This window comes from Epinephelus fuscoguttatus, linkage group LG22 (genome assembly GCF_011397635.1).
Source record: "Epinephelus fuscoguttatus linkage group LG22, E.fuscoguttatus.final_Chr_v1".
Classification (NCBI taxonomy): Eukaryota; Metazoa; Chordata; class Actinopteri; order Perciformes; family Serranidae; genus Epinephelus; species Epinephelus fuscoguttatus.
In genome coordinates this window covers 27900237-27927282 of record NC_064773.1, presented here as the reverse complement: position 1 = coordinate 27927282, position 27046 = coordinate 27900237, and the positions used below count along the sequence as shown (strand labels likewise).

The 27046-nt window shown below is 42.8% G+C and overlaps 1 protein-coding gene across 12 annotated transcripts in view; it reads left to right on the top strand.

Moving 5' to 3' along the window:
- Positions 1 to 26135, top strand: part of nav3 (neuron navigator 3) — a 539739-nt gene extending 513604 nt beyond the window's left edge. For 10 of the 12 annotated variants that reach the window (XM_049566143.1, XM_049566145.1, XM_049566146.1 and 7 more), the window contains 17 exons: positions 1768 to 1851; positions 2929 to 3040; positions 4005 to 4129; positions 8139 to 8162; positions 8637 to 8803; positions 9884 to 10037; positions 11090 to 11276; positions 13311 to 13408; positions 13495 to 13590; positions 15583 to 15751; positions 15930 to 16165; positions 17116 to 17270; positions 17478 to 17549; positions 18099 to 18295; positions 18503 to 18621; positions 19397 to 19600; positions 21151 to 26135. In XM_049566143.1, coding sequence (XP_049422100.1) covers positions 1768 to 1851; positions 2929 to 3040; positions 4005 to 4129; positions 8139 to 8162; positions 8637 to 8803; positions 9884 to 10037; positions 11090 to 11276; positions 13311 to 13408; positions 13495 to 13590; positions 15583 to 15751; positions 15930 to 16165; positions 17116 to 17270; positions 17478 to 17549; positions 18099 to 18295; positions 18503 to 18621; positions 19397 to 19600; positions 21151 to 21270 — 2319 coding nt within the window. In that variant the 3' untranslated portion in view covers positions 21271 to 26135. The remainder of the gene's footprint in view (positions 1 to 1767; positions 1852 to 2928; positions 3041 to 4004; positions 4130 to 8138; positions 8163 to 8636; positions 8804 to 9883; positions 10038 to 11089; positions 11277 to 13310; positions 13409 to 13494; positions 13591 to 15582; positions 15752 to 15929; positions 16166 to 17115; positions 17271 to 17477; positions 17550 to 18098; positions 18296 to 18502; positions 18622 to 19396; positions 19601 to 21150) is intronic. The other 2 variants (XM_049566141.1, XM_049566139.1) reach the window with 1 other exon arrangement.
- The last annotated feature ends 911 nt before the right edge of the window (positions 26136 to 27046 follow it).

The window sequence follows — 27046 nt, the reverse complement described above, 5'->3', positions numbered from 1 at the left end:
CAGGGGGGTGTTGAGTCGGAGCTCACAGGTGGAGTTGGAAAGAGATGTGGAGCTGGAGAGATGAGTTGGAACAGTTGGCATTTCTAAAGGTCAAGACCTTTGCTGATTCAGCCAGGGACACAGAGTGGGAGAGGCAGCACAGAGTGCTACTGTGTGTTAGTATGAGTGTGTGTGTTTTTTTCTAGATTTAAGAGGTCCTGTCATCCTCAAAAGGATAGATAAATGAGGAATATTCCCATTTTGACAGAGCTAGATTGCACATTTGGGAACAAATGCTGTTAAATTCAGTAAATGCCCGTAAATGTTTTACAAATGTGTGTGTAAATGTGTGTGTTTGAGTTAAGCAGAGATTGTCTGATCTGTCTGGGCATCCTGCCCACCTCTCTGTGACACACCAGACCTGACAGGTGTCTCAGGGTCTCTAGCTAGAGATGGCAGGATGAGCTGGCAGTACACACACACACACACACACACACACACACACACACACATACATACATACATATATATAAAAACAGATTTTACAGTCTCAGATTTGCACAAGGACACACAACTGTGAACATACGGCTTCACCAGACATTCAGACATAAACATGCATTCAAAAAACACATGCACAAGCAAGTCTGGATACACATCCAGACACACGAACACAAACCACAGGTTCAGCAGAGCAGATGGCGTGACGCCGCGAAACATTTGCCATCCTTCAGCGTGTCGCCTCTGCATCTTCAGGTGACAGATGAAGTCAGGGAGGGCACTGATCTGAGTGCCTCTGTAATATCCACAGCTTTCTCTCCGTGCTGAGTGTTTTCTTGGTGGTATTCATCCAGAAAGACGTTTTGGAGCATGCTCAAATCCAGGATGGTTAATTCACAGCAATAAGATGCAACTGTGAAGTTATGTAATCACTTCTAACAAACTCCCCGTTCAAATAAACCATTCTGAATATGCTCTGTGTGAACTTGCCCTTGAAATCTCAAACTGTGACTCAAAGTGAAGGGCTATGTGTTTTTGTTGTTTTCTTTTTTGAAGCTAGGTATCCCAGCAGCACTCCATTATATTAGGGTGCAGGGAACCTCTTCAGAAGGGCTCAGTAAGAGCCTTCAGATTTGGGCAAACAAACTTTTCAGACCACATCTCATGTAATCCTGGGCTGTCTTTGGCTCAAGTAAAAATTCAGTTGAAAGTTATCGTCACCAACCAGCAGACCAACTTATTAATTCTCTGGATGGGTTTTTCTTCAAGGGAGGACTTTTTTTTTGGCAAGTGATAATTGGTGTTTATTGTACTGTGGATTTTGACTGAACGTGTTTTACTGTGGATAGGAGTCCAAATTAGCTTGGGTCAGTTGTGAGATTTTTTAATTTTTTTATTCTTGAAAACTAACATTTGAATGCTCTGCCATTTTAAATGTAGTTTTTATAGTTTGCCTGAGGGAAAAATAAATGTTCCAGTGAATAAATGAAGTTACTCTACTAAGGAAGCATAATGCATTTACTTCGGGGAAAAACAATTTGTGTTTCTGAGTTTTAAAGATTTCTTTATCAGAAATCTGAGAAAACTTTTCATGCCAAAAAAAAATCTGCTCATTTTTCTGAATTAACAAGACAACAATCTTCTAAATTCTTAAAGACAAGAGCAGAATTTTAAGATATAAATCTCGTTAATTCTTAAAATCTAATCAGATATTTTTTATGCATTACACCTCCGCACTCTACATTCCTGCAGCAGCTGAAGCTGGATTTGTGTCTCTCTCTGTGTCTGCAGGCTCACCTGGTTGCAGCCTTCGAGAAGAGCCTGAGTAACATGACCTGCCGCCTGCAGAGCCTCACCATGACCGCTGAACAAAAGGTACAAGAGCTTAGTCCTGAATTTGAAATAAACTGTATATGAACTCCATGGCAAGGGGATTACAGGGAGAAGAAATGATTAGAAACAGGCAGTGGTTTGACATTGAAATAGTGCAGTGAAATGTAAGAACGTAGAGGTCAGCGGTTGTGGATTAATGGATATTTTTATCTTTAGTTTCAGTTCCTGACCCATGTGAAAGGTTTCCACTGAAGTTTTCGTTTTTCTATTAAAGTTTTAGTTGTTGCCTGAATTTTTCCCTAACTTTACTCCTGACCTTAACCAAAGGTGTTTGACTTGCTTAAAGTACAAATCTTTTGCTTCACAGGGGGGGTAGAATTTCCTAGTTTTGCATGGGCATGCAAGGGTTCAGTATATTCCATATACCTAAGGCCCAAAAACCCATTTTAAACCAGTGTGTTTTCCAAAAGTCCTCCAGCATATATCTGCTCCGGGGTCTATTTTTCTCTCCATTTTCATAAAAGTCGACTTTTTGACCGACAGGAGGTTTCAGAGGAGCTTGAATTGTGCTGAAACAATGATCACACAGCAGCAGAAGCAGCAGCAATATGTTGAAAGATACATATCCCTGCCACAAATTATGAATCCTCCCCTCTGTTCATACACCCACCCACCCACACACACACACATACACACACAGAGTGCTGACGAGCCCTGGCAGCTTTTTAATCCTCTATAAATTAAAGCAGACTGGGATCTGGTGGGATGTCTTTGTTAAACAAGGCCGTCCCAACTTTTAATTAAAGCGGAAACCCTATCTGCAGCCCTCAGTGGGTTTTTGGGCATGGCAAAATAGGAAACTCCTTCTATCTGATCGTGTTGGTTCAACAGAGTGGAGCTTTTTTATTCTAAGCAGGTGGTGCCGGGGTTGGGGCAAATCCACTGGGAAACTCCTATCTTCTCTACCCTCTCTTCATTTTTGTCTCTTGTTTCCTTCCCTGAAAGCCATGCCAGAGCCAAATTTAGGAATTTGTTTTCAGTGACAGTGCTCAACACAAGCCAGACAAAGAGCAGTTTTTGGTGCGTCATCCTTTTTTTAAAAACTGTCTCTCTCCCCAGGAGTCTGAGTTGGTTGAGTTGAGAGAGACAATAGAGACGCTGAAGACACAGAACACCGATGCCCAGACAGCCATCCAGGTGGCACTCAACGGCCCTGACCACCTACACAAAGGTAATGAAGGAACCAGCAGGGGATGTTGGAGCAAACTTCTCTTAGTTCATCTAAAGTTTAGGTCTTAAACGCATTAGTGTTCCATATGTGGATGCTTATTTTAGCCTAATTGGCCCCAGGGAGAGTTGAAGCCCTAATACTTGAAGTATTTATGCTGTATTCGTCAGTTTTGGAAAGCCTTGATGAGTCATATAAACAACCTAAATCAGGTGTGTAATCAATTTTGCGAAATGACATTTTCAAGTATCCAACCTCCTCACAGCTGCCTCCAACATAGCTGAACTGTAAAGCTATAATAAGTTATAAAATTGTGTTTTCAAGACTTTACGGTTTATATTTTTCAGCAAAGCCATTCAATGTTTTTACATTTTGTTGTTATCTCTATCTTTTCATTGGTAGTGGTGGAGTCCGCCATTGCCGCGCTCGCAACAAATTGCCTTTACATCCATGAGGGATTCACAGGAAACGATAACCTGGCTAATTTTATCTCATCAAATCTGCCTCTTTTTACTTTTCACTCCCTGAAAGCTGTTGTCTGAGCTGTTTTAGGTGCGAATGCTAACCCAACAATTCCTACTGCTGCAGGTTCACGTTCAAAGTGTCAAACTTGCGAAACACAGGCTGGCTTTTATTGTGAAGCCATCACAGGAAATAGAACACATTTGTCACAGAGTTTGCAGTTATTTTTAGGTGACTTAATCAAAATAACATGAGTTTGTTTGGCTGCACTGCATTTTTTTTTAACAAAGTAGCTACTTTACAAGCATTTACTGTAGTGTTAAACTTTAACATCTGATACCACCATTAAGCATGGGTTTTACCAAATCACCAAGGTCTGACATGTTTAGACAGTTTAAAGAGAAAATTAGACCAGTTTTTGAAGAACATTTTAAAGTATGGATCAGCTTTGCATTGTATCTCATCTTTTCAGTGCACTAATATAGATTTTGTTTGTAATTTCCAGACCTACGTATTAGACGACAGCACTCATCAGAAAGCATGTCCAGCATCAACAGTGCAGCCAGTCACTCCAGCATGGGCAGTCTGGGCAAGGACGCTGAAGACAAAAAAAAGAAGAAGAAGAGCTGGGTAGGTGGAGAAACTAAGGAAACTATGAGACAAAAACTGCAAAGAAAGGTTGAGTTCAAAATTTGACCAAAAAAGGAAATCTCAGACAAGACATGCTCAACTGCTCTTCTGCATCAAATGCCACAAAATAAAAAATATAAAAGACAAAAACACCTGTATATAACTTTTGAATTGGACTTCAGTGTACCTACAGGTTATGCAACCCAGGCATCTCCATCTCAACCTGTTCCAATAAGTTGCAGTAGACATCAAGCGACGTTTATTTTTACATTCAGTTTTCTAGTCATTGTTTAGGAGGTGGATTAGGTGGTGAAAGACTCCATATTCAAACACATATGAATTATTCAGTGGTAGTTAATCTAGTTCAAATACACTCTGTATGCCTGCATTAAAAGATTAAATGTCATCTTTACATAGATGAAGGCGTTTTTGTGGAACCAGGGAATAAAGCTTCTTGTATTGTCGCACCAACAGGAAGAGCTTCGAAATCAGCATTGATTATTCTGACTATACCTGCATATAGCTCGACCTAATCAAGAACTCTGTCTGAGTTTGGTTGCGACTTCTCTGTATTTAATCAAAACTCCGAATCAAAAGTAGTATGATCATTCATCTTCATCTTCTAACCGCTTCATCCTCTTGATGGTCACGGGGGGGGCGGGGCTGGAGCCTATCCCAGCTGACATCGGGCGAGAGGCAGGGTACACCCTGGACAGGTCGCCAGACTATCGCAGGGCTTAGTATGATGATTTCAATCCCAAATGGCAATACATTTTTATTGCAATATCTTCCTTCTTTTATTGTGAAACTGGTGGTTAAAGTGGGTTTGTGCAGCTCTGTAAGTGAATCATCTTGAAATAATTGGTTGGTACAATTTCAAATCAGTCACTGCTTGCCATCAAGTCAACACTTGCCTCCACAGTCCAAGTGTTTTGACACTTCTCAGGTTGAAGACAGGTCATCTGCAAAATCCTAAAATCGCTCTCACCTCTTGCTTAACGACAACACAGTCTGCCATCATATATTCGTTGCTAGGTTACAGAGCTGAGATGTGTCAGCTGAGTGGCTGAGGTACCACCCAGCGGTGAGGGCTAACAGGGAGGTCGAGCAGAGGAGTCAACCACCCTGCAATTATTGTTTGAGACGCGCTTTGAATCCATATACAGTGACAACGGCATGCAAATTAGGTTGGAAAGAAGCAAAGTGGCCACTAACATCATGGATACTGAAGTTGAGCATGAAACCAGGGCAACAGCTGCCCAAAGGGGAAGAGAAGAGAAGAGAAGTGCTGGTTGAATCTCTGAGTCAAGTGGGAAAGTCTGGGCAGAAGAGAAACACTCTCACTTCCCACAGTACTTTTGAGAAGGGCTCTTAATCCCTCTGTTACTCAACTGAACTTGGTCAAGTTTGAAAGTCTAGAAAGACTCAAAGTCTTCCACAAAGTTCATTTTAACTTGTCTCTCTTTTTGGAAACTGGGATTCTTTGGTAGCTCAGGTTGCTAAAGTGTCCAAGAGGTACTTGCACCTGCTTTGGGTTTGCAATTTAACCTCAAAACATTTGCTTTATGCAGTACCCATTTCCTGTTTCTCTTTCTACTGAGGACTGTGTCCACAAATACCCACAAAACAAGACATAAAAAGGCCAAATTATCGGAAAAAAAATGCACATCCACAACCATAAAGCTCTCTCCTCTCCCTCTGTCCCTCTCTCCGATTTTTCTGTTCTTTGCCTCACTCCACAATAGCAGCTCAGTGTCCCTGGCTGGAAAGCTGTTATTTGCTGCAGCCCCCTGAGTCAGACGGATGACATATTAGAAGTTCCGCCTCAGCCAAAGAGCGCAGAGCCAGAGCCAGTTTTCACCCTCTGCTGCAATGCAAAACGCCTGCCCTTGAAAATGCATGCTAGCAGCCCAAAAGTTCGTCACTGGCAGTGACACCCTAGCCTGCTATGTTAAGGGACACCCCCAATAATAAATCAAGTCAGGCTTATGAATGCAAATCAATCCCTTATTTAAGCAGTAATTAATTATTCATTTGCATAAACCCTGCCTCGGTGCACACACGGGTAGAGACACGGATAGAGTTCAGCTAAGGTTACTGAGAAGTGACTGAAGAGTGAGCAGGAAGGCAGCAGATCTGACAGAGTAGCACCAACAGGATGGCATTAAAAATAGGCGGGGTGTCCTTCAATAAGGCAAGGACATAGCCACCGTGATGCCATCCCTTCATTTGTGGATGTTTTGAAGCCTCGACTTCTTAATTTCAGCCATCGCCATCTAGTGACCAAATTTGGATAAGAGGGTGGGGCTGTGGAAGAGTTAGGGATAGATCTGACTCACTAGCCCCTTTTACACTGCCAGATTTTCCGCCAATGTTGGGCTGTTTTGTAGGCAAGCAGCGAGCATTTAGACACACAGAGCTGGATTGGCGAGTTGATGCGAGGTGCCCAATTTTCCACCGCGTAGGGGTAAACATTTTGGCGGAACCTTTTTGGTTTAAAAAGAACGAGGCGCCCTTCTGCAACGGGAGGGGCTGTTGATGACTTGTGGGAGGAGCTGTTGATGATGCCACACGTGCGACCCACTGGCGGTGGACTTACAGGAGACAGCTGATAACAGGAATTAGCGAGCAGCTAGTAGCAAGAGGGAAACACAAACCTGACACACTGTAAAGATGAGCAACTGGGGAGACAAGGAATTGCGCACCCTCCTTGCGCTTGCAAACGAAGAGGCCATTAACCGTCAGATGAGTGGAAGAGTGAAGGACAGACCAACTTATGAGAGAATCGCTGAAGGACTGACCAGCCGCGGCTTCCCTCCCATGTCACTATTTACGCCACACGCTGAGCTACACGTTTTGTTACTTGCACACGCCCCCCATTGCCCCCAAAAAGGCACATTCTGTATGAACAAAAGTAGGTAGGCGGCAATTTGCCACACTCCCCGATTTTGTTTTTATACTGCCAATGCTGAACGAAGACTGATTGGGCTTTCCTGCAAATTTGCACAATTCCTATTTAAAAAGGGCTGCTCATTGTGGTCACACAGACAGCCTGTCACTCAAAGTATCCACGCCCTTAATTATGCATACCTTTAAGTCTTAATAAAATGTTAATGGCTGAGTTATATAAAAATTCATCCCCGTACTCTTGTCAGGATTGTTAAAATTAGCAATAGAGACCAAAACTGTGTTTTGTATCAGGCTGTGAGCATGTTTATTTCTGCTGTAAAGTTGGGCATTTTAACATGGGGTTCTATAGAGAGTGACTATCTCTTGGAGGCAGCCTCAAGTGGCCATTTGAGGAACTGCAGTTTTTAGCACTTCTGTGTTGGCTTCAGTTTTCTGCCCCGGAGGTTTCCCCTTTGCAGCAAGCATCTGACCTGCTGAATTTGCCGTGAGCATGACACAGACCTCGTTGTGGAGGACTTTATGCACCATACTCTCATAACTGTAAACATGTGTAAACATCAGGACTGTTTATTGCAGGCTCAACCCTTAATACTAACATTACACAACTAGTTGTGTATGTGAAAATCTGTCAGAATGATTTATGTTGTAAAATCCATCCCTCCTCTCATTTTCTATAGCTGCTTATCCAGCAAGGTTAGCAGGGGGGCTGGAGCCTTTCCCAGAATGCACCGGGTGGTGTTGTTAAGTGTTTAAATTTACATTTACTTTTATTAAATAAATGAATGTGCTGTGTTTGTGTGTTCTGTTTAACGTGATTACGGTCCTGTTGATTTCATGCAGCGTCTTGTACTACATGCTTATATTCATATATGCTTATTTGGTGACTCATATTGTTCAAAAATGCACTAAACTTACTACTCTTCATTATCATCATCCTCGCAACAGCAGTAACTGTATTTGCTGAGAACAATGTGCTCAGTAAATCAGACTCATGAACAGCATGTATCTTTAATCAACCAGAGGGTTTGTTGTTGGTGGGTGAAGTAAGCAGGAGTGTGTGTCTGTGTGGCTTAACGTTGGGTGTGTTCTGCATCTTCAGGTGGCTGATTCCATCCCAGCTCAGGTCAGTGGCTCCCAGAGTGTCCTCTGTGTGTGTGTGTGCTGTGGTTATTCCTCATCCTCCCATCCTTTCCTCTCTTTGCTCCCTTATTCGTTCCTCCTGTTCCCCCTCTCAGAGCAACCTCTTCTTTCCTCTCTCTGGAAACGTCGGCATGGATACAGCAACCCTCCTCCCTTTTCCTCTCCCTTGTTCATTTTGATTGCCTGTTCAGCCCTAATTTTCAGGGTCATTAAAAAGCCTGGTCTCCCTTCTCCTTCTCTCATTTCCATCTCTACTTACGGCCTTGCTTTTTGCCTCCCTCTTTACCTAAACCAGACAGTGACCATTGCTTGGAAACAACACACAGTGACTTCCTGATCTGGCAAGATGCGAAATCACCAGAACATATCTCTTAGGAGCTGACATGATGTGATTGTAGAGTTGGTGGGTGGCGATATTGACGTCTTTGCCTGTGTGTTTGTGTTATCTGTCTTGCAGTTGCGCAGCTCCTTCAAGCAGGCGTTCAGCAAGAAGAAAACCAAATCCCAGTCGGCCCATGACGAGATGGAGGAGATGACCGACTCACTGCCGTCCTCGCCCAAATTGCAGCACGATAACAGGCAAGGCAGCATTGCCACGCTGCATTCTTCACCCTCCACCACAGAGTGAGTTTGTTACACATGCATCCACTCTTACAACCATATACACACAGGTAATTCTCCCCCCTTGTGCATACGAATCGACTCTAAATTTATTTTCACTGTTATTTTTTTATTTTGTTTTCACATATGTCTGTTAATCCTCACCTCACTTTTTCCGACCTATCTGTTCATCCTTTTCTTTAACCTCTCTCCTGCTGTAGCAAGTGCGTTTGCGATAGCAAGTCCTCCCCCATTTGGACGCCAAAGAAAAAGCTTAACGGCCATGTGGTCTACAAGCACAGATCTCGGTAATAGGCACTGTGTGGCCTGCTCCCAGGGAGTGTGTGTGTGCAGTGGGGTGTGTTGGTGTGACTTTCCTCCTGCATCTTAGTGCACCCGGGCATGTCGGAGGTGATGATCTCTCAGGTTCACAAACTGAACCAGAACCTCTGAGGTGTCCAGTTCATGAGACGTAGCGGTAGGCTGAGCAAAGGGTGAAAAGGATAAGCTCACACCAGAACGAATTGGCACTGTGTCATAGCAGAAGGGACAACATGTGGCAAATTTGCCAACCAGCAACAAGCATGCAAGCACTGTGCACATCTGCTGTGCTGTGTAGCAGCTGGTGAGATAATTTCCTTTTTAAGAAGTGTGTATAGTTTTCTCAGGGGCTGAGCATGTGGACGTGTCAGTTATTGAATTTCAGTGTGACAGATTCTTGTTGCATTGCATCTAACTCTAGATGTTGTATTAGATCTGTGCCTGTTTACTATCAAAATAGCTGAGTCGTGATAATGGGAATACTACACACTACAGGATCTTCACTATCACTGCAACATTTACACTATAGTTGTCATTGTGCTCATAGTAAGTAAATGGGGAGTATTGTAAATGGGGGTGGATTCGCTGTCCCAAATGTCCCAGCTCCCCATTCACCTCCATGTTCTAGCTACCTGTGCGGTTTTCACCACTGACTCCAGCTTCCCTCTGAACTCAAGCTCTCCTGTTTCCTTTAAGTGTGTATTTTTCTCTCTATATTGTGTGTGTTTGGTATAACCCTTGAGGTGACCCCCTCCTCCTCCCTATGTGTAACCCCGGTCGCAGGCTGTGCGAATGCACCGAAGCCGAAGCGGAAATCATCCTCCAGCTGAAGAACGAGCTGAGGGAGAAGGAGCTCAAGTTGACAGATATTCGCCTGGAGGCGCTTAGCTCCGCCCACCACCTGGACCAGATCCGAGAGGCCATGAATCGCATGCAGGTGAGATTACACTTGACTAAATGCGGGTCAAGCTTGTGCCGACTGACCTGTGGGTATCTGTTTATGTTTGGAAAGATCAAACTGCAGCTGCATGCAGAATTCCCCATTTGTCGGGGTAGTATAAAGGTGAAGAACTCAAATATCAAATTGGCTTCAGTCATGTTTATACCCTTCTTTTGACAAAATCTTAGGCAAAATCACATGAAGAAATACCTTTGGTTCTGCTACAGTTTTTTTTTCTGCAAAGGCTGATGCAGGCAAAACTTCCCTCTGTCTGTCTTATTTATTTGGGCTAAAGTGGTGTGTTTCTCCCTAAAGGCACTGGCACATTATAGCTACACCAAACACTGCAGGCTAGCTGGTAATTGTAGTTAGGATATTTCTTCATTCTCCCCACTATTCATTTAAGTCTAAAATATTTAGGAAGAGTAATACAAGGTAATATAAAACTAGGAGAACACATGATACTGTGGCTTTCCAGCTATCACATATCACACTGAGCCAGCATGCTGTATCACCTCTAAAACTGGCAAATAATAAATGACTTATCATTTAAATAAGCTGTCAAGGTGAACACGCTTCAGAGAGGTGGAATGAAATTGTTTAATAAAGTTTCCTCCCTGCAAATATACGTATATAATTTACCTCTGTCCTTCCCATTGATGTATTGCAATGAGACGCCACCCATCAGTTCAAAGTATAATGTTGCTGCGTCATTTCGTATTCTTAAAAGGAACCCATGTTCAAAGAATATCGCCATAAATGTCTCAGTTAAGTGGATCTGTGTGGATGTGGATTGCCTCATCTGTAGAAGCCTATAGTCTCCTCTTAGATCTGGGGATCATGTAAGGCTCCTTATCTGAGACTTAACCTTCAGTACAAAGAGAGCCTTGAAGATCAAAAAGCCCATAATTCCAATAACACTGATTCAGAATAACAACAGCCTGAATGCAGGGAAATGGCCGTCTGCTGTCTGAGCAGATTATTATTCAGAGTCTTTGAATGCGGTTTGTTGGATTCTGCCTAATTGTCATTCTTTTGTCAACAAACAGAACGAAATCGAGGCACTGAAAGCGGAGAACGATCGTCTCAAGTCCAGCGGTAACGCCACGCCGACAGCCACGCCCGTCAAGACGGCCCGGCCGCCCTCTGAGACCTCCAGCACGTCCTCGTCCTCCTCCCGTCAGTCCTTGGGGCTGTCACTAAACAACCTCAACATCACTGACACCATCATGTCAGGTCAGTTCAGTGTCAGCTCCAGTGTCTGATGTGTTGGTGTAAATCAGCGTTAGCAGCCTGCGGTTGTTTCTGAAGTGAGAGCAGTAAGTGTGAGAGTGGTAGAAGTGAGTGTAATAAACGTCAGACCTAAAAATAATACATGTCAGAATGCTTTCACCTGCCAATCAGGAGTGAGCATTCAACAGAATACCACCAAGAAATATTTTGTAGTTGTAGTTGCAGTTGGCAGGTGTATTCAGCTAGTAGGAGTTAAACCTCAAACTATGGCATTGTCAGTGTCATGTTCATGTGTCTAGTTAAGCCGTAGGACACACTTTATGGTCTGCAGCAGCTCTCAGGGCAGAAGTTTTTTTCCGTGGCATCAAGTTGGATTAGCTCTCTCCACACTTGCCTCAATAAATGTGAGAGAATTGTGTTTGCGGAGAGAAATGATCCGGAGGAGCCACATGAAATGATGAAATAGCTGCTCTCTTTCTACTGCGAGGGCTGGCAACGCAGCAGGAGCCTGTTATACACACACACACACACACACACACACACACACACACACACATGAACATGCTGAGAATCTCTCCAGGCCTGCTCCATTGGAGAAGTGAAAGAGTTTTGTCCCCCTCACTTGTCCTGTAATTAACATAGAAGGCGCAGCTCTCTCCGAGGACTCCGGCCCTCGTTAATTGATGGAGGGATGAGCCGAGAGCACTGACGCGTGGGAAGACGAGTGGGCCAACGGGCCGTTATCACCCCAACACAGAGCCCTCGGCTAAGGGAAGCCAGCCGAATACAAAGTACCTCCTTCCCTCTCCAAAATGGAGTCTGGGATAAAGAGAATGAAGAGAGATTTATGGTGGGAGCTGTTAGTGGTGGGGTTGTCATCAGAGGTTAAAGGTGGCAAGAAACTAACTAATCAAAAAACTTGCACAAAGCAAAAAAACCAGGGCTGCAGAAAATTAGAGTGTGCTCTATTTACTGCAGCCAAAAAACCTCCTTTCATGGCGGTATGATACGCCTCTGGGCAGCTGTAGTTTGTAACACAGCTGGACGTAACCTTTTGCAGTGCTATACAACGCCAGTCAGCTGGATGGCACCTGTTGCGGCAGTATAATTATCATGTGGCCAGACAGCACCTGTTGCAGCAGTATGATACGCCGCTGGACAGCGTCAGGTTGTAACGCTGCCGGTAACAACGTGATATAAGGAGCAGGAAAGTCCCTGTAAGACAGGCAGGAGGGGTGGTGGACAGGTTCAACAAGCCCTGGACTTTCACCTTGGAGCCTGGTGTTCTCTTCCTGCATAAATGTAGAGCCAAACCATGTACTTCTGTTGTCCAAACCTAAGCCCTGAACATCAACAGCAGACGCAGAAGGATACCTTGCGTGTAATATGTAGATGTGAAAGACCACTGACAAACCTAAGACTCAAGATTTTTGTAACCTGATGGTCATCAGGGAAACGTTTATCAGTTTGCCTTTAGTTCTGTTGCTGTTGGTGAAGAATTGCACAAATAAAAGATGTGTGGGATGTCTGATTGTTGCTGTAATGTGATGTTAATGTCCTCTGCCTCTTTGCACACATTGTCAGATTGATAAATATCATAAGTCATTTTTTCTTTGAACAGCTGTCTTCTCGTAGTTACTCTTGCTATTTTGTCCCACTGCTGTCATGATAACATCCTACTGACTAACCATTTAACTCTAAACAAATACCTTAAATAAACCTTTTTCTTCACAGTGATTTCCCATCCCGACATATTCTTCTTTTTCCTCTTTGTTCCCCTCCCTCAGATTGTGATTTCCTAACCCACAGTCGTTTTTACATTATCATTCTGTGCACTCATTCGGAACCTCTCTGTATGAAAACATTGATTAGACGTAAAAGTAATTATCGCATGAAAGGGACCCATTAGCTATCTTTTACTTTGGAGGCTGTTTGTCCATTTCCAGCTATAATTTGCCAGCAGGCAGAGTTTGTTTATAATGAATCAAGGCTCTGACAGATGAAAGTTGGCTTCCTAACAAAAAGTTCTGTTTTCAGATATTCTGCTCGATGATGGCTATGAGGGCAATCTACGCAAAGAGGGCCGCAGTGTGCGAATAGTGGTTACCATCAGCAGTGGGCCATATAGCACCAAGGTTAGTGCATGAAGATTTTACATTCTCTTCTCCTCAAGCTAAAACCACTGTAGTCTTACATGTGTCTGACTCCTGTTATCTCTCAGGGTACACAAAGCCAGGCGTACCTGATTGGGTCTATAGGTGTGAGTGGGAAAACCAAGTGGGACGTCCTGGATGGGGTCATCCGACGCCTCTTTAAGGTAAACACAGCATTGCTCATATGTTCAGGCCAGTTATCTAAGTTCAAAACAGGTTTGACTTTTCATAGCAGAAAAAACACATGCAACTAATAACATGAATGATGATTCAGTTCCATTTAGCTTTTTTGATAGGCCAATGTCAAGTCGAAATGTCTGCCACTGCATGGTCCGGCTCAGCTCGACTCGACTCCACTAATGTCTGGTTTCAGGTCCTTTAATCCATTTCTTTTTCCACTGTGGATAGCATCCCCTCAATGTAGGTGGGTTGCTCAGCTGATCGCCATAGCGATGCCATGTGAAACTGCTGTAGCATTGTCAGTGCCAGGGTCTGACGTAGACCATAGACTTTTAGGGGCCCTGAGTAGATTTGATTTGGGGGTCCCCCTCATTGTCACATGTTGGCACATAGCACTGAACCAGCTTGTGTATTGTAAATATTAGCTTAGGCGCATATCATTTTACATTACTTTAATTTACTGACAAACTTCGATGTTTACCTGATTGCTGTTCCAGCACTTCACGTTTACGGTGGGGTTTTTTTTCTCTTTTTATGATCAGAAGGATAGATTGTTCCATCCTCTTTTGAAGTTGTAAACATTGACACATACTTTGCCTTATTTTCGGAGTCTGTGAAAACTGCACAGTGAGCATAAGCCTGGCTCTGCTTGTGGAACATTTCAAGCACCCTTGGGGGTCCTCTGCTGGGGGCCCTAAGCAGCTGCTTAGTTCACTTATGCATCGTGTCGGCTCTGTTCAACACAACATTCGCTGAATCCTGTCATGGGCAACCAAACTTAGGAACATCTGTACTTTGTTAATTATACCAAGTAGTGTGTGGCATAGCGTACGGTGTAGTTTTGCAAGCAACCATTTTTTATCTGGGGTGTGTGAATTAAAAACACTGTGGCTGCTGTTGACATTAGCTTGGCTCTTATAAAATGGCAGGTTTATGCAGGATGTCACGTGTAACACCAGTGATGTTACTCTCTGACCAGTCATTGGTCGGCAGTATTTTTAGCTCCACCTTCTAGTATCGACTCAGTTTGCTTGTACCCTCGACTGATGTGGTACCAAAAAGAACAGCCAGGTATTATCCGCAACTTTTGCTAATGGAAAACCAAAAGAGTGCGAGTCGAGTTAAGTAGAACCATGCTGTACCATGCAGTGAAAATGCGGCATATTATAGCTGTAATAGAATAAAATAAGTGGGGACTTAGCTGGGTACTTTTGCAAACAGTTAGAATAAAACATTCTGCACTTATTTCCCACTGGTCTTATCAAATGATGTTTTTATATGTGGGGTAAATGATTTATTATGTGCCTGTTCCTTAAAAAAGAAAGTGTGTAACAGAAATTACTGGATATTAATTTTATTTAAATACAACTGCTTTTTGAGATGAAACTAATTGGAAAAAATAGAGCAATGCATATTACAAATGCTGTATCCGTTCAGCCGTACAGAGGCTCATATCTATTAAAGCAATTTATTCCTCTTGATTGCATGGAATTGAATTTTGTATGATGAACGCATACTTTTTTTGTCTTTAAAGTAAGCCAAAGTTAAACTTAAGAATTATATATCTACAAAAAAATGTAATAACTCTGCACAATGGAAACCGCTTGAGTAAAGATGTTAAAAACATTGTCTCTGTTACGGCTGGTATATTCATTTATTTACAATATTTTGGTCTGCTTGACTGTCATCAGTTAAATAAAATGATTGAAACTAAAACATTATGAAACCAATTCTTAAACAAGCTCAAATAACTGTCTTTATTACTTGCACCATCACATGATGGTTTTCTGTGTGACGTGATTTGCTTGAGGTGGAAATCCAACCATCTATGTCTGCAAGATTGACAGATACACACAACCAGCTCCGCTGTCACTTTGAAGATATGTTGGACAACAAGAATCACAACCTATATTTCATGATGATCGATAGTGCAGCTCTTTATGTTTCACTGTCCTCTCACCTCTCCCTGCCTGCAGGAGTATGTGTTTCGGGTGGACCCTCTGACCAGCCTGGGTCTCAGCTCAGACAGCATTGTCTGCTATAGGATGGGCGAGGTGGTTCGTTCCCACGCCTCCGAAGTGCCTGAGCTGTTGCCCTGCGGCTACCTGGTGGGCGACAACAACGTCATCAAGGTCAACCTCAAAGGTATAGCAGCAAGAAAACAATGTATTTCTATTTCAGGAGTAGAGCTGATATAGAAACTTACTTTGGGGTTTTTAAGGGAAATGTTAGAAAGTAGAGTAGAGAAATAAATATGAACTTGAACCTTGAACATTATTTTTTATTTTCTATTCCCTCCCTCCTTCTTCCCTCCTCTTCCCAGGTGTGAAGGAGAACAGTATAGACAGCCTTGTGTTTGACACGCTGATTCCGAAGCCCATCATCCAGCGGTACCTCAACCTGTTGATGGAGCATCGTCGTATCATCCTCTCAGGACCCAGCGGCACCGGCAAGTCCTTCCTGGCTGCCAAGCTGGCTGAGTACATCATTTCCCAGATGGGGCAGCAGGTGACGGAGCACAACGTGGCCAGCTTCAACGTGGACCAGAATTCCAGCAAGGTAGGAAGGGGAATCTGAAGGTGGCAGTTTGGGATATTTTGGTGCACTGTGGCAGCAATTTTTCTCACCCAGTCTGCCATATCTACAGTACTGCTTTGGTTTAGTGACTTTTACATCTCCCAGAATGCCTTTGAACAATGCCAGAGGAGATTCGGATGATGTGTGCATGTAAATGGAGATATCAATGTATATATATTTTTTATTAAATTGTAAAAAGTGGCCACCAGCCTATCAGACATGGTTTTCCTTATCACATGTACATTTCCTTGTGTATAATCATACTTACATTCTGAATGCTGGTACAAAACTGCAGCTCTAGAAGAAGTGTGAAGTGAAGTGTGAAACTTTAATTGTGACAGAGTGACTGTACAACTTGACATTTTCCTCTGATGTTTTTGATTTTTGAGTGTAATAAAAATACACTCACATCTAAATAATGGGTTCCAGAATGTGACACACATCACCATTGGCTGTAATTTGGCTGTCAGAGCATAGACTGTATAAAAGAAATAGATGTAGCCACCATGCCTCACCCATTGCGTACACTGTTTTACCCTAAATGGGACCATCATTTACAGAATAAACATCATGCTGTATTGGGGAAGACTTAAAACTAGTGACTGAGACCATGAACTCATTAGGAAATTTTTACTGAGGTAATAAATCCAGTGAGAAGTAGGGCCATTTTCTCATAGACTTCTCTACAGTCTGACTTCTATTTGCAACCAGTGGAGTCGCCCCCTGCTGGCCATTAGAAACAATGCAGTTTTACAGCACGTCCACACTGGCTTCACTTTTCAGACCCGTAGGCTCCATCCACTTCTTTCATACAGTCTATGGTGAGGATGGCTTTTATTTAAAGAACCAGAGATCAACATATATAAAAAGGTAGTGAGGACTCAGATCTTAATTGCATCCAATTGAAAACCTGTCACTCCTTCCTTCCCCAGGACCTGCGTCAGTACCTGTCCAACCTGGCAGAACAGTGCAACTCTGAGGACACAGACATGGAGCTCCCCACTGTGGTGATCCTGGACAACCTCCACCATATCGGCTCCCTCAGTGACATATTCAACGGCTTCCTCAACTGCAAGTACCACAAATGGTGAGCCACAAATGTCTTGTATTGAATATCAGTAAAATCACAGCTAAAATAACTGTAATGCCAAAAATAACACATTTTAACAGTATGTGTCTCAAATTGAGAAGCCAACCTGGTGTTTATCATCACTGATCTAACAACAACATAATGCATAATCTTCATGTTTTCAGTTATTTAGTGACACACTCTGTTGTCTTTTTCTCTGTTCAGCCCTTATGTTATCGGGACCATGAACCAGGGAGTGTCGTCTTCTCCTAACCTCGAGCTACACCACAACTTCAGGTTTGTGCAACACACACAACACAACCTTGACTTATACAGAAATGAACTCTGGTGCTGTCTCTCAAAATATTATGATATTAGTAGTGTTTTCAAAGATACCTGTCATATTGTGTGTACGCTATTGGTTCCACAGAGAAATGACTTTCAGTTTTGTTTGCTTTGCATCATCTCACCTGTCAGACGATGTGCTTCTGTCAACATATTATCTCTCACAGATCGTAAACTAAAGGCTTTCTTCCTCTGAGAGTGCTGTAATCACATCTCTTGGATAATTAGCCTTGTTAAATGAAAATGATTAGACAATAATGCATGTTCTGAGTGGGGATCATTTCTGCTTGGCATGTTTGACTAGCTGATGATTTGGCAAATATAAAGTCATTAGGAAAAGCTTATCATGAGCCAGACATTCATTTAATATGAATCTATAAAGGGAAACGAGCCCAAAACTCTTCACTTTGAGCTGCTTTGATGAGGAATGTGGTTAAATGTTCAGTTGATTTATTACCTCTTCTGCTTCTGTTTCACCATCGATTGTCTGTCCCGTCGTAGGTGGGTGCTGTGCACCAACCACACCGAGCCGGTCAAAGGTTTCCTGGGCCGTTTCCTGCGGCGGAAGCTGATAGAGACGGAGATCGATAAGAACATGCGCAGCAATGACCTGATTAAGATCATCGACTGGATCCCCAAGACCTGGCAGCACCTCAACACCTTCCTGGAGGCACACAGCTCCTCTGACGTCACCATAGGTCAGTCTCACAGACACACACACACAGACTTTCTCCTGCTTGTGTCTGTACTGTTAGTCCGATATTGAAGCCAGTGTGGTGTTTAAAAGTAAGTGGTGTAACTCTGTGATGTTCTTGTGCCTCCACTCTTGAGTTGAGAGTCTGCTCCATGTCTTTGGTCTTTGGACCATGTCAGCACTCATCACCTGGGCTCTTTTGTCCCTACAGGCCCCCGTCTGTTCCTGTCGTGTCCCTTGGATGTAGAAGGATCTCGGGTTTGGTTCACTGACCTGTGGAACTACTCCCTGGTGCCCTACCTGCTGGAGGCTGTCAGGGAAGGGCTTCAGGTATGTCCCAGCAACACTTGATTTTTCTGATCGCTATATGGCAGCATTATTGTGGCATATGTGTGCATTTATTCGCAGTTTTGTATGCCTATCAGCACGGACACAAAGAGTTAAGAAGCAGATTGAAATCGAGACCTTTCCCTCTCTCTTAAACTGAGTGTAAACATTTATCAAACTGTAGAAGTAGGCAGTGCTGGTGAAATATAAGCCAAAATTATGTTACTGTATTGCCTATTTCTCACCTAAAATGTCCTCAGAAACCTAGTGCACTCTTTAACTGTAATTCAAAATCATTTTTTACCAGTAGGTTTTCTACCTTTTGAGCAAAAGTACATTCCACAACTCTTTTCCTCTGTATTCTCTGGTCATGTAGAACAAATGTCAAAAGTATTTGCACATGTCTCCTGCAGAGACAGCCCTGTTTTATGAAAAGACTGCCTTTCCAGCAGTGAAATACTTCTTTAAGTCTGTGGGCCATTGGCACAGCTGTTCAGATGATATGAGACGAGTAATGAAACTTAGAAGATAATGATAGTCACCACACTCTGTGAGTTTTATGTCACTGCACATAACTCTGGCACATTACAGGAGGCACAGATATGAATAACAATTGCAAGTGAGCTTTGTGATTGCACCTTTACAGGAGTATCAAAATCTGATTTAGAAAATAACCCCAATTTCTCAGGCACTGATACAGAGTTTGACTTTTTTTATTTGCTCATATCTGTTCTACTATGTCATCTATACCCTTTCTCCCTCTTTGGCACACCTGCAGCTATACGGCAAAAGAGCAGCATGGGAGGATCCATCCAAGTGGGTGAACGACACATATCCATGGAACGCGGCCTCGCTGCAGCAGGACGGCCAATCGCTGCTGCAACTGAGGCCGGAGGATGTGGGATACGACGGCTACAGCTCATCCAAGGAGGGAGCCTCGTCCAAGCAGGTGTCTCAGAGTGACACTGAGGGAGACCCACTGGTGAGGAAGACAAACACAAAACAACTGTAGTGATTACTGTTAGGGAGTTTCTAGTTTACCTGTAACATATAAGAACAACATCAGAGAATACAGAGGGACTTTAAAGTGAATTAAAATAGGCTCAATGTAAGAAATCTAACAGCAGGGGAAGAATATGAGGTAAGTGACGTTAGCTGTGTGTGTTACTAAAGATAGAAGCAGAGAGGAACGTGCTATGGAGATAGATAACGCCTCCATATGTGAACTGTGATCCAAACCAGATGATTTGATTCAGTTAAACAAATCAAACATATATATTCATGATGCAGATTCATAAAGTTATCAATTCAGTGATGCTAGTTTCCCTAGGATGAATGTTACCTTTGCTCTTTTCAATAATAATAAAATAAATTAAGACGCTAGTAAAGTAGCCAGGTGGTATAGGCTCACACACACACACACACACACACACACACACACACACACGCGCAGGAGGCTGGACTATTCAGGGAGGGGAGAGAGAGAGAGAATTAATTTCCATTTGCTGGGTTATTGCAGCCCGAGAGGAATTAAAGGGTAGCCATCCAAAAACAACTGGCTTGATTTAGCAAGTGTGCGCGTGTGTGAGTGTGTGTGTCTGTGTGTGTGTGTGTGTGTGTGTGTCTGTCTGTCCAGGCGAGACCAGTTTGAGTGCAGGTGTTCCAAGGCTCATTTTAGGAACACTCGAAGCAATGCACCATATGCAGCAGCACTTCTGCATTATTTAGACCATTAGCTCAGTTGCAGGGATGAGGAGTTCTGCAGTTTTATTAGGCTGATTTACCACAAGGCTTTAAAAGTGCTTTTTACCACGTGTAAAGTATAGAGACAAAGTTTGTGAGTCATTAGACCGAGGTTTATAATGGGGGTTTTAGGTATGGTGGTTAGTCTCATTACTGCTTTTCCACTCTTGACCAGGCACTGTCACTTGATCGGAAGTGTCCTGTCTTTCCAATTCAGGATTCTTGTGATCACTTTAGAGCCCTGCAGCTGTGTGCATTTAGCCAGAGAGACACTATATAATTATGATTGGTCACCACCAACAAATTTATTTGAACCAAATTTTCACCAGACCAATTGAACATTGATGTGCAGTTTGAGAGGGTTTGTGATGCCCATTCATTGTAGCACAAGGTAGTGTCACCTCTGTTTTTGCTTTGACATTGTTGAGGATGTCGTACTTGGGCAGGTGAGTTAAACACAATTAAATACCTCCTTCTCATCTCTCTGTTGAGCTTTGCGCATACACAGCACCAATCGACGCTTGCAAAAAAAATGGCAGAGGGTGAAGACATTTTATGAGCTGAAGGGCAAGCGAACGTTTAGTTGGGTGGCGGATTTGGGTTGCGCTACAATTTTGTATTGCTGTTTCCTGCAAGTTTGAGAGAAAAGGATTGTTTTCACAAACAGAGTTGTTTTCAGGGGCACGTTAAGTTTCCGAAAAATGTTGTTTGATGTCTGCACGCCCTCTGTTTTCCCACACACAATCTCTCTCATTAAGGCGTTTCTTTGTTTGTGTGTTGCCTTTCCAGATGAACATGCTGCTACGGCTGCAGGAAGCAGCTAACTACTCCAGCACGCAAAGCTGCGACAGCGACAGCACCAGTCACCATGACGACCAGCTGGACTCCTCGCTGGAGTCGGCGCTATGAGACGAAGAGCTGCGCTGGGAGACACAGACCCCTTGAACCTGGGAACCTCTGAACCTCGGTCACTACCAGACACCCCCTATAGTGCACAGATACATAATATATGAAAAGTTTTATTATCAAAATGGTATACCTGCCATTTGATAGAATATTTTTACATTACAATGGTGCAATATTAAATCAGATTATTGTATGTTTTAAAGAGCAGCCAACTTGGTCCTCAGTGATCAACGTGATAAACAATCATACAAGTTGGATCCGTTATATTTTAAGTATATAATTAAGCTCAGCTAGTCATTTAATGGATGTATAACATTTTAGAATACAACTTTTCATATGTGTGTAGGCAGGATGTGTCTGACAAGGGACAGTAGTTCCTTTTGAAGTTGACTTCCAAGGAGTAAATCACATTGTGCTCACTCACGATGAGCCACAGATCACCCCGTAATTTTAACATGGGGTGTCAATCTCTGAAGTGTCAGAAAAAAAGAGAAAGCCAAGAGTTTAAACTGGATTTTTCTTTTTCTTTTTTTTTTTTTTTTTTTAAAATCCCAGATATATCTTCAGATGTTTACAATGGGGGGAGATGGGTTCTGTTGTTTATGTCTTTCCTTGTTTACAGAGGTGCTTCTCACACAGACACACACACACACTCATGCACTTACACAGGCAGCAGGAGGACACTGTCCTCTAATCAGAGGCTTCGATTGGTTCAAGTCCCCATGTGACCAACAATCCAGCCTGCCAAAGTGTCCTTGAGCAAGGCACTATTTATACCACCCTGGGACCCTCATCTCTGACCCCACCTATTGAGGGACTGTTGAGTGTTTTCAGGTGATGTAATGCCCTCTGGTGGTCACAATGGAGGTTTTCAGCTGTTAGAAAACTGGTTCTAAACAGATTTTCTTTATACACAAATCACAAACTTCTCCGTCTCCTTGTTTACCACTATATCACCTTATTTGGGTGTCTTTGCCTTTTCTGAACATAAGGACAATTCTGCGCCTCCATGATGGCACCAGACGTGGTTGATTTAAAAACATTTGCAAAGCCTCTGCAGCCCAATTAGGATCACAAGAATTACATTTTCATAACAGCGCACAACCCTCCTGCTCAGTCGTCAGTTGAGCTTCATGGTGCTGGTCTCCTGCCCTGAGCCTCCTCAGTGTCAGGCACTGCCAAGCCGCTCCTTGCTGCCCTGCATGCCAACAACAAGCACAACGAAAGCCCATTGTCTGTGTGTCATCCAGCCACATTGCTACTGTGAAGAAAAAAATGGACAAGTGCCAATGTTTCCCTTTGATTTACTGCCAAATGTAGACACGCGCACACACAAACACAACCATACACACACAGAGACTTAACATCACAGCACACAGCCGAACATGGTTGTAAACTTAGATTAAGTTGTTCTTGGCCTTCCACGCTCCACAGCCTGTTGTCACTCCATAGCTTACAATGCACCATGAGAGCAGCAGGCAGCACCTTCTGTGGGTCCCCACAGAACTGTCTGTATTGACCGTTTGCTAAACACCTCCCTTGAACAGTGACTGTCCAGTCATTAGCAACTGTAACTCAGCATCTGTCAGGCTTTCTCCACGTGTTCCAGTGGCATGCAGAGAGATGCAGTTCATAGATACTCAGCATTTACAGAGTTCTGAGGGTTAGTTGCAAAGGTTAGCATGATTGGCTAATTAGTTTACCACCTACAGTAGTAACTGAGTTTAACCTGCTCTTTATTTAATTTATGGGGGTTTAAACTCCAGCAACCCCAGCCAGTATAACCCTGAGACTGATAGTGTTTGCTAAACACATAGGTTAGTTCTCACCCCAAACGCCTTTTCATGACAGTGCCCCATGACAAGGCCAAATGCCCTAGTGTCAATGAAAGTCAAAAATAATGCTTGAATCTACCATGAATGTTAGAACTGGATACAGTGATGGAGGCAGGACCCTGTTCATTCCTATTAAAGTTGCTTAGTGGCACATAAAGCCAAACAAACCTTGATTTCCGTGGTTTCCATGCCGCCCATAGAGCAAGCGCACTAGCGACTTACGGCCGAGTGTCTGACTTCCGCCAGCCAAGCAGCTGACTTCCGGTTTAGCCCTCGGCAAAAGTATCTTGCGGCTCTAGACTTTAGAAATGTTATTGGACTAGTTCAGATAGTGAATTGATGTCATTTCGCAGTGGTTGTGTTGCTGGGAAAAAAAAAACATCCACTGATTTGCAGACATCTCTTTTGCAGTGTAAGTCAATGGGGGGGGGAGTATTTTGGGGCTCAGTGTTGTCACATGACAGACCCAGAAATTGTAATTCCACAATTGGCCAGTATGAAAATTGGCTTCAATGCCCGACACTGTTCCTGCGAGTTCGGTATCCGTCCCGTGATTCGAATCTGCTCCAAACTTTAATGGGTTCTTCCTTGGCCCATGTTACATCCTACCAACAAGTTTAATAAAAATAGGGTCAGAGTTTCTTTCATAAGCCTGCTGATGAACAAACAGACCACCCAAATGAAGACATAACGTCCTTGATTGAGATACATATGAACAAGTATGCTAGCTAAGCAACTAAACAGAATTATGTTATAGTCTAATCTTACTAGATTAACAAGCTAAGTCTGTACTGCAATACAAGAAAAATGCTGTTTTTGTTAAGCTCCATTAGCCTCAGTCTTTCAGTCCGTTACCATGTATGAAGCGCACATTAAAGACCTGTTTCAAGATTATCGTTTTAAAACAAGACATACGCAAACATTAAGCCCATGGAGCTAACGTTAGCTTAATTAGCTACCTAGCTGCAGCTAATAAAATGTTGAGTGGCTAATATACTATCAGTATTATTATGAACTCATGCAGAGGTGTGAGAATGGAAAGCCTGACAGATGAAGCAACATGTGAGGCAGGGCTTAGCGAACGGTCACTTGCAAATAGCTGAATTCTTATGACATTTGTGTTAACCTGCATGGAGAACCAAGTAGGTGGGGTTTGCTGCAACATTCAGAACGTAAACTAGTAAAAGTCAGGAGAGCAGTAAACTGACTTTGAAAATGTCAAGGCCTTTACTTCAACAGATATGAATCAGAGCTGATCAATCAACAAATTAATACTGAACTGAATGATGCAAGGTGACAAGGTGTCCTGTCTGGAACTCATTTGATAGTCTTGTTCAGCATCTGCACCCATATGGTATCCATGAGGTACCAAAAAAGAATCCAAAGTATTTTGAAATGCAAGTGAACCAGATCGGCCCAAGAGCTGAGAAAGGGAACAATGATATTGGTGCTTTCTCACTGCCTTAAATGTGCAAAAGTCTGGGAGGCATCCTCTGCTCCCGAGTGAGAAGAAGAGACGCTAATGTCAGACGATGATGATGATCTGCTTCCTGCTATGTCAAAGAAGCTGCTTGTAGTCGGAAAAACAGCCTCTTTTTGTTTTTTGTTTTCTTGCTCCCTCTTCCTCCAAACCGCCCTTTCTTGTTTCTGACAGTTAAAGTATAAAATGCTGTATTTGAATTTAAAACTGACCAATATTGTAAAAACATTTAAAAAAAGGGGTGGGGTATTTTTTAGTTGTTGTTTTTTCGCCCAGTTGAGCTGGGCTCACTTGAACAGGAGCACAACCAAACTGTTTTGGGTTTTTTAGCCTGATGAGCATGTTTTGAAGCTTTTTAAAGGGGATGCATCAAGGAGAGACCTTTACCGTTACGTATGCGTGTATTGGACGGAAGCCATTTTGAATTTTGATTGTCCTCTCTTTGTTTAACGAGTGGGTTGGTTTTGCACACTTTGAGGTCGGGGTGGGTTGTAAATACTTAAGTCTTGCACAGTGAATCAAAGATGCATTCTGCCCTGTTGATGTTACAATATGCTTAACCCGCTGAGTAAATTATTGTACTTTGAAAACAGAGAGAAAAAAAAGAAATGCAAAAACTCAACACGCTGTCAGAAACAGGTGTGTGTCTTGTGGTGATTGGATGTTTTGCCTATGCAGGAGGCATACGGTGTACAGTAAGAAACAGTTTTTAGCTCACAAAAATCACAGACTGAGAAAAAATAGGCACTTTTCCAGTATCCCCCCTTCCTGCCATAATATTCTCTGGATCCTCTCCGTCTTTAGGAATGCCCTGTTGTTCCTTAGATGCACTTCCTCTCTGGACATTTTCACCCAAGCTTACCGCCACGTTAGGCTTGCAAGCTGTCCGAGGCACCGAAGCTGACCTGACACCGTACTGTATACATCCAACAGGTGCTACTGGTCAGTCAAAACCCATCAGAGACCAAGAAGTCATGTTGTCACAACCTCAGGACAATCCTATCCTCTACAATCCTACCTGTGTTCAGCTTCACATGTGTCTCTGCAGCCAAGCCTCTGATGGTTCACACATGTATCTGGCCAACTTGGTCGGCCTTGCGTCTGCAAGGGTGTTTAGTTGCATGATAAAGGGGCAGTTACCATGGTAACAGGTTGCTCCTTACCTACAGTTACACTCGTGTATCAAACCTGAGCTTATATCTCCCACAATTCACCCTCTCAGCTACTCTACACTCCTGTTGTGGGCCATGAGAATCCCAAGCTAGCAGAACTTTGGCACCGTTAACAGTGTACACCATAGTGTTGATGATCAGCTGGTCATTTTTCCCCACTTTACACTTTGCAGTTACATCTCAGTTGAAAACCATAGCATTTACTCTGGTTTGAGAGAAAGTTTTCTTCTTTTTGGGTGAAACATTTGTCCTTAAATGTTTTATATTTTGTACATTTGTATGTAACATATCATGTAAATAGACAGAGACAGTGATTTAACTCATCTGGAGGATTTTGTAGTCTTTGTAAAGCCCTAATAAATGGTATTTGGTGTCACACGAGCAAACAACATGCTGAGCCTTTTTCTGTGTCCAACTGAAATGTATGGTGTGTTTTGGGCGGTTAATGGAGTGGAGGGTAAAGGCATCGGAGATGAGTGATTCAAAATGAATATAAAGAATGTCAGCATGTTACAGTGGCCTTGTACTTTGAGATTATAAAAAAAAACATTTAGTACAGGTCACAAATTAAGTCAGAACCGTTTATCATTTATCAGGGTTAAAGTAAACAGGACACTGAACTTACTAGGTCCAATAGAAATGGTCTGTATTACTTTAGCAAAACCAAGTACCTTTAATCCCTAAGTGTCTGTAGAAAACTTGCTCCTCACCTTGAGAGCAATGAATCTAGAGCTGTCAGCAGAAGAAATAAACTTAATCAGTTTGAATATCCTCCTGTGAACATTTTGGGTTGACCTTATACTTCATTGTACTTAACTTAGAGCTGTTGCCCTCATTTGTGGACACTTATTTGTGCCATCTAGTGGTAGAAAGAGCACAATACATTAATCCATGTAAAAACAAGATGGCAGCCATTTCTGCCAAGTCAGTCTGCAGCCAATGCTGACACCAAAGTGGACAAGGTCCAAAACCTGATCACATAGTGGTTGAAACTGGTTTGATATGGCAACAAATTTGACCAATTTAAGCAACGGTAACAAGCTAAGACATTAAGACTTTATTAGGAAGTACTTGTTTGAAGACAATGGCATTTTATTGTAATCTCATTGGAGGACACTGGAGGACTTTATTATCATTGACAATGCTTAGCTTTTTATACTTATTGGGGTCTTTTGATCTCAGATAGCTAGGAGAAATTAAAAATGCATACCAAACAAAGGTTCAGGGCACAGGAGGATATAAACCGTATTAACACTGCACCTATCAGCATTTTGACATTATTACAATAAGTG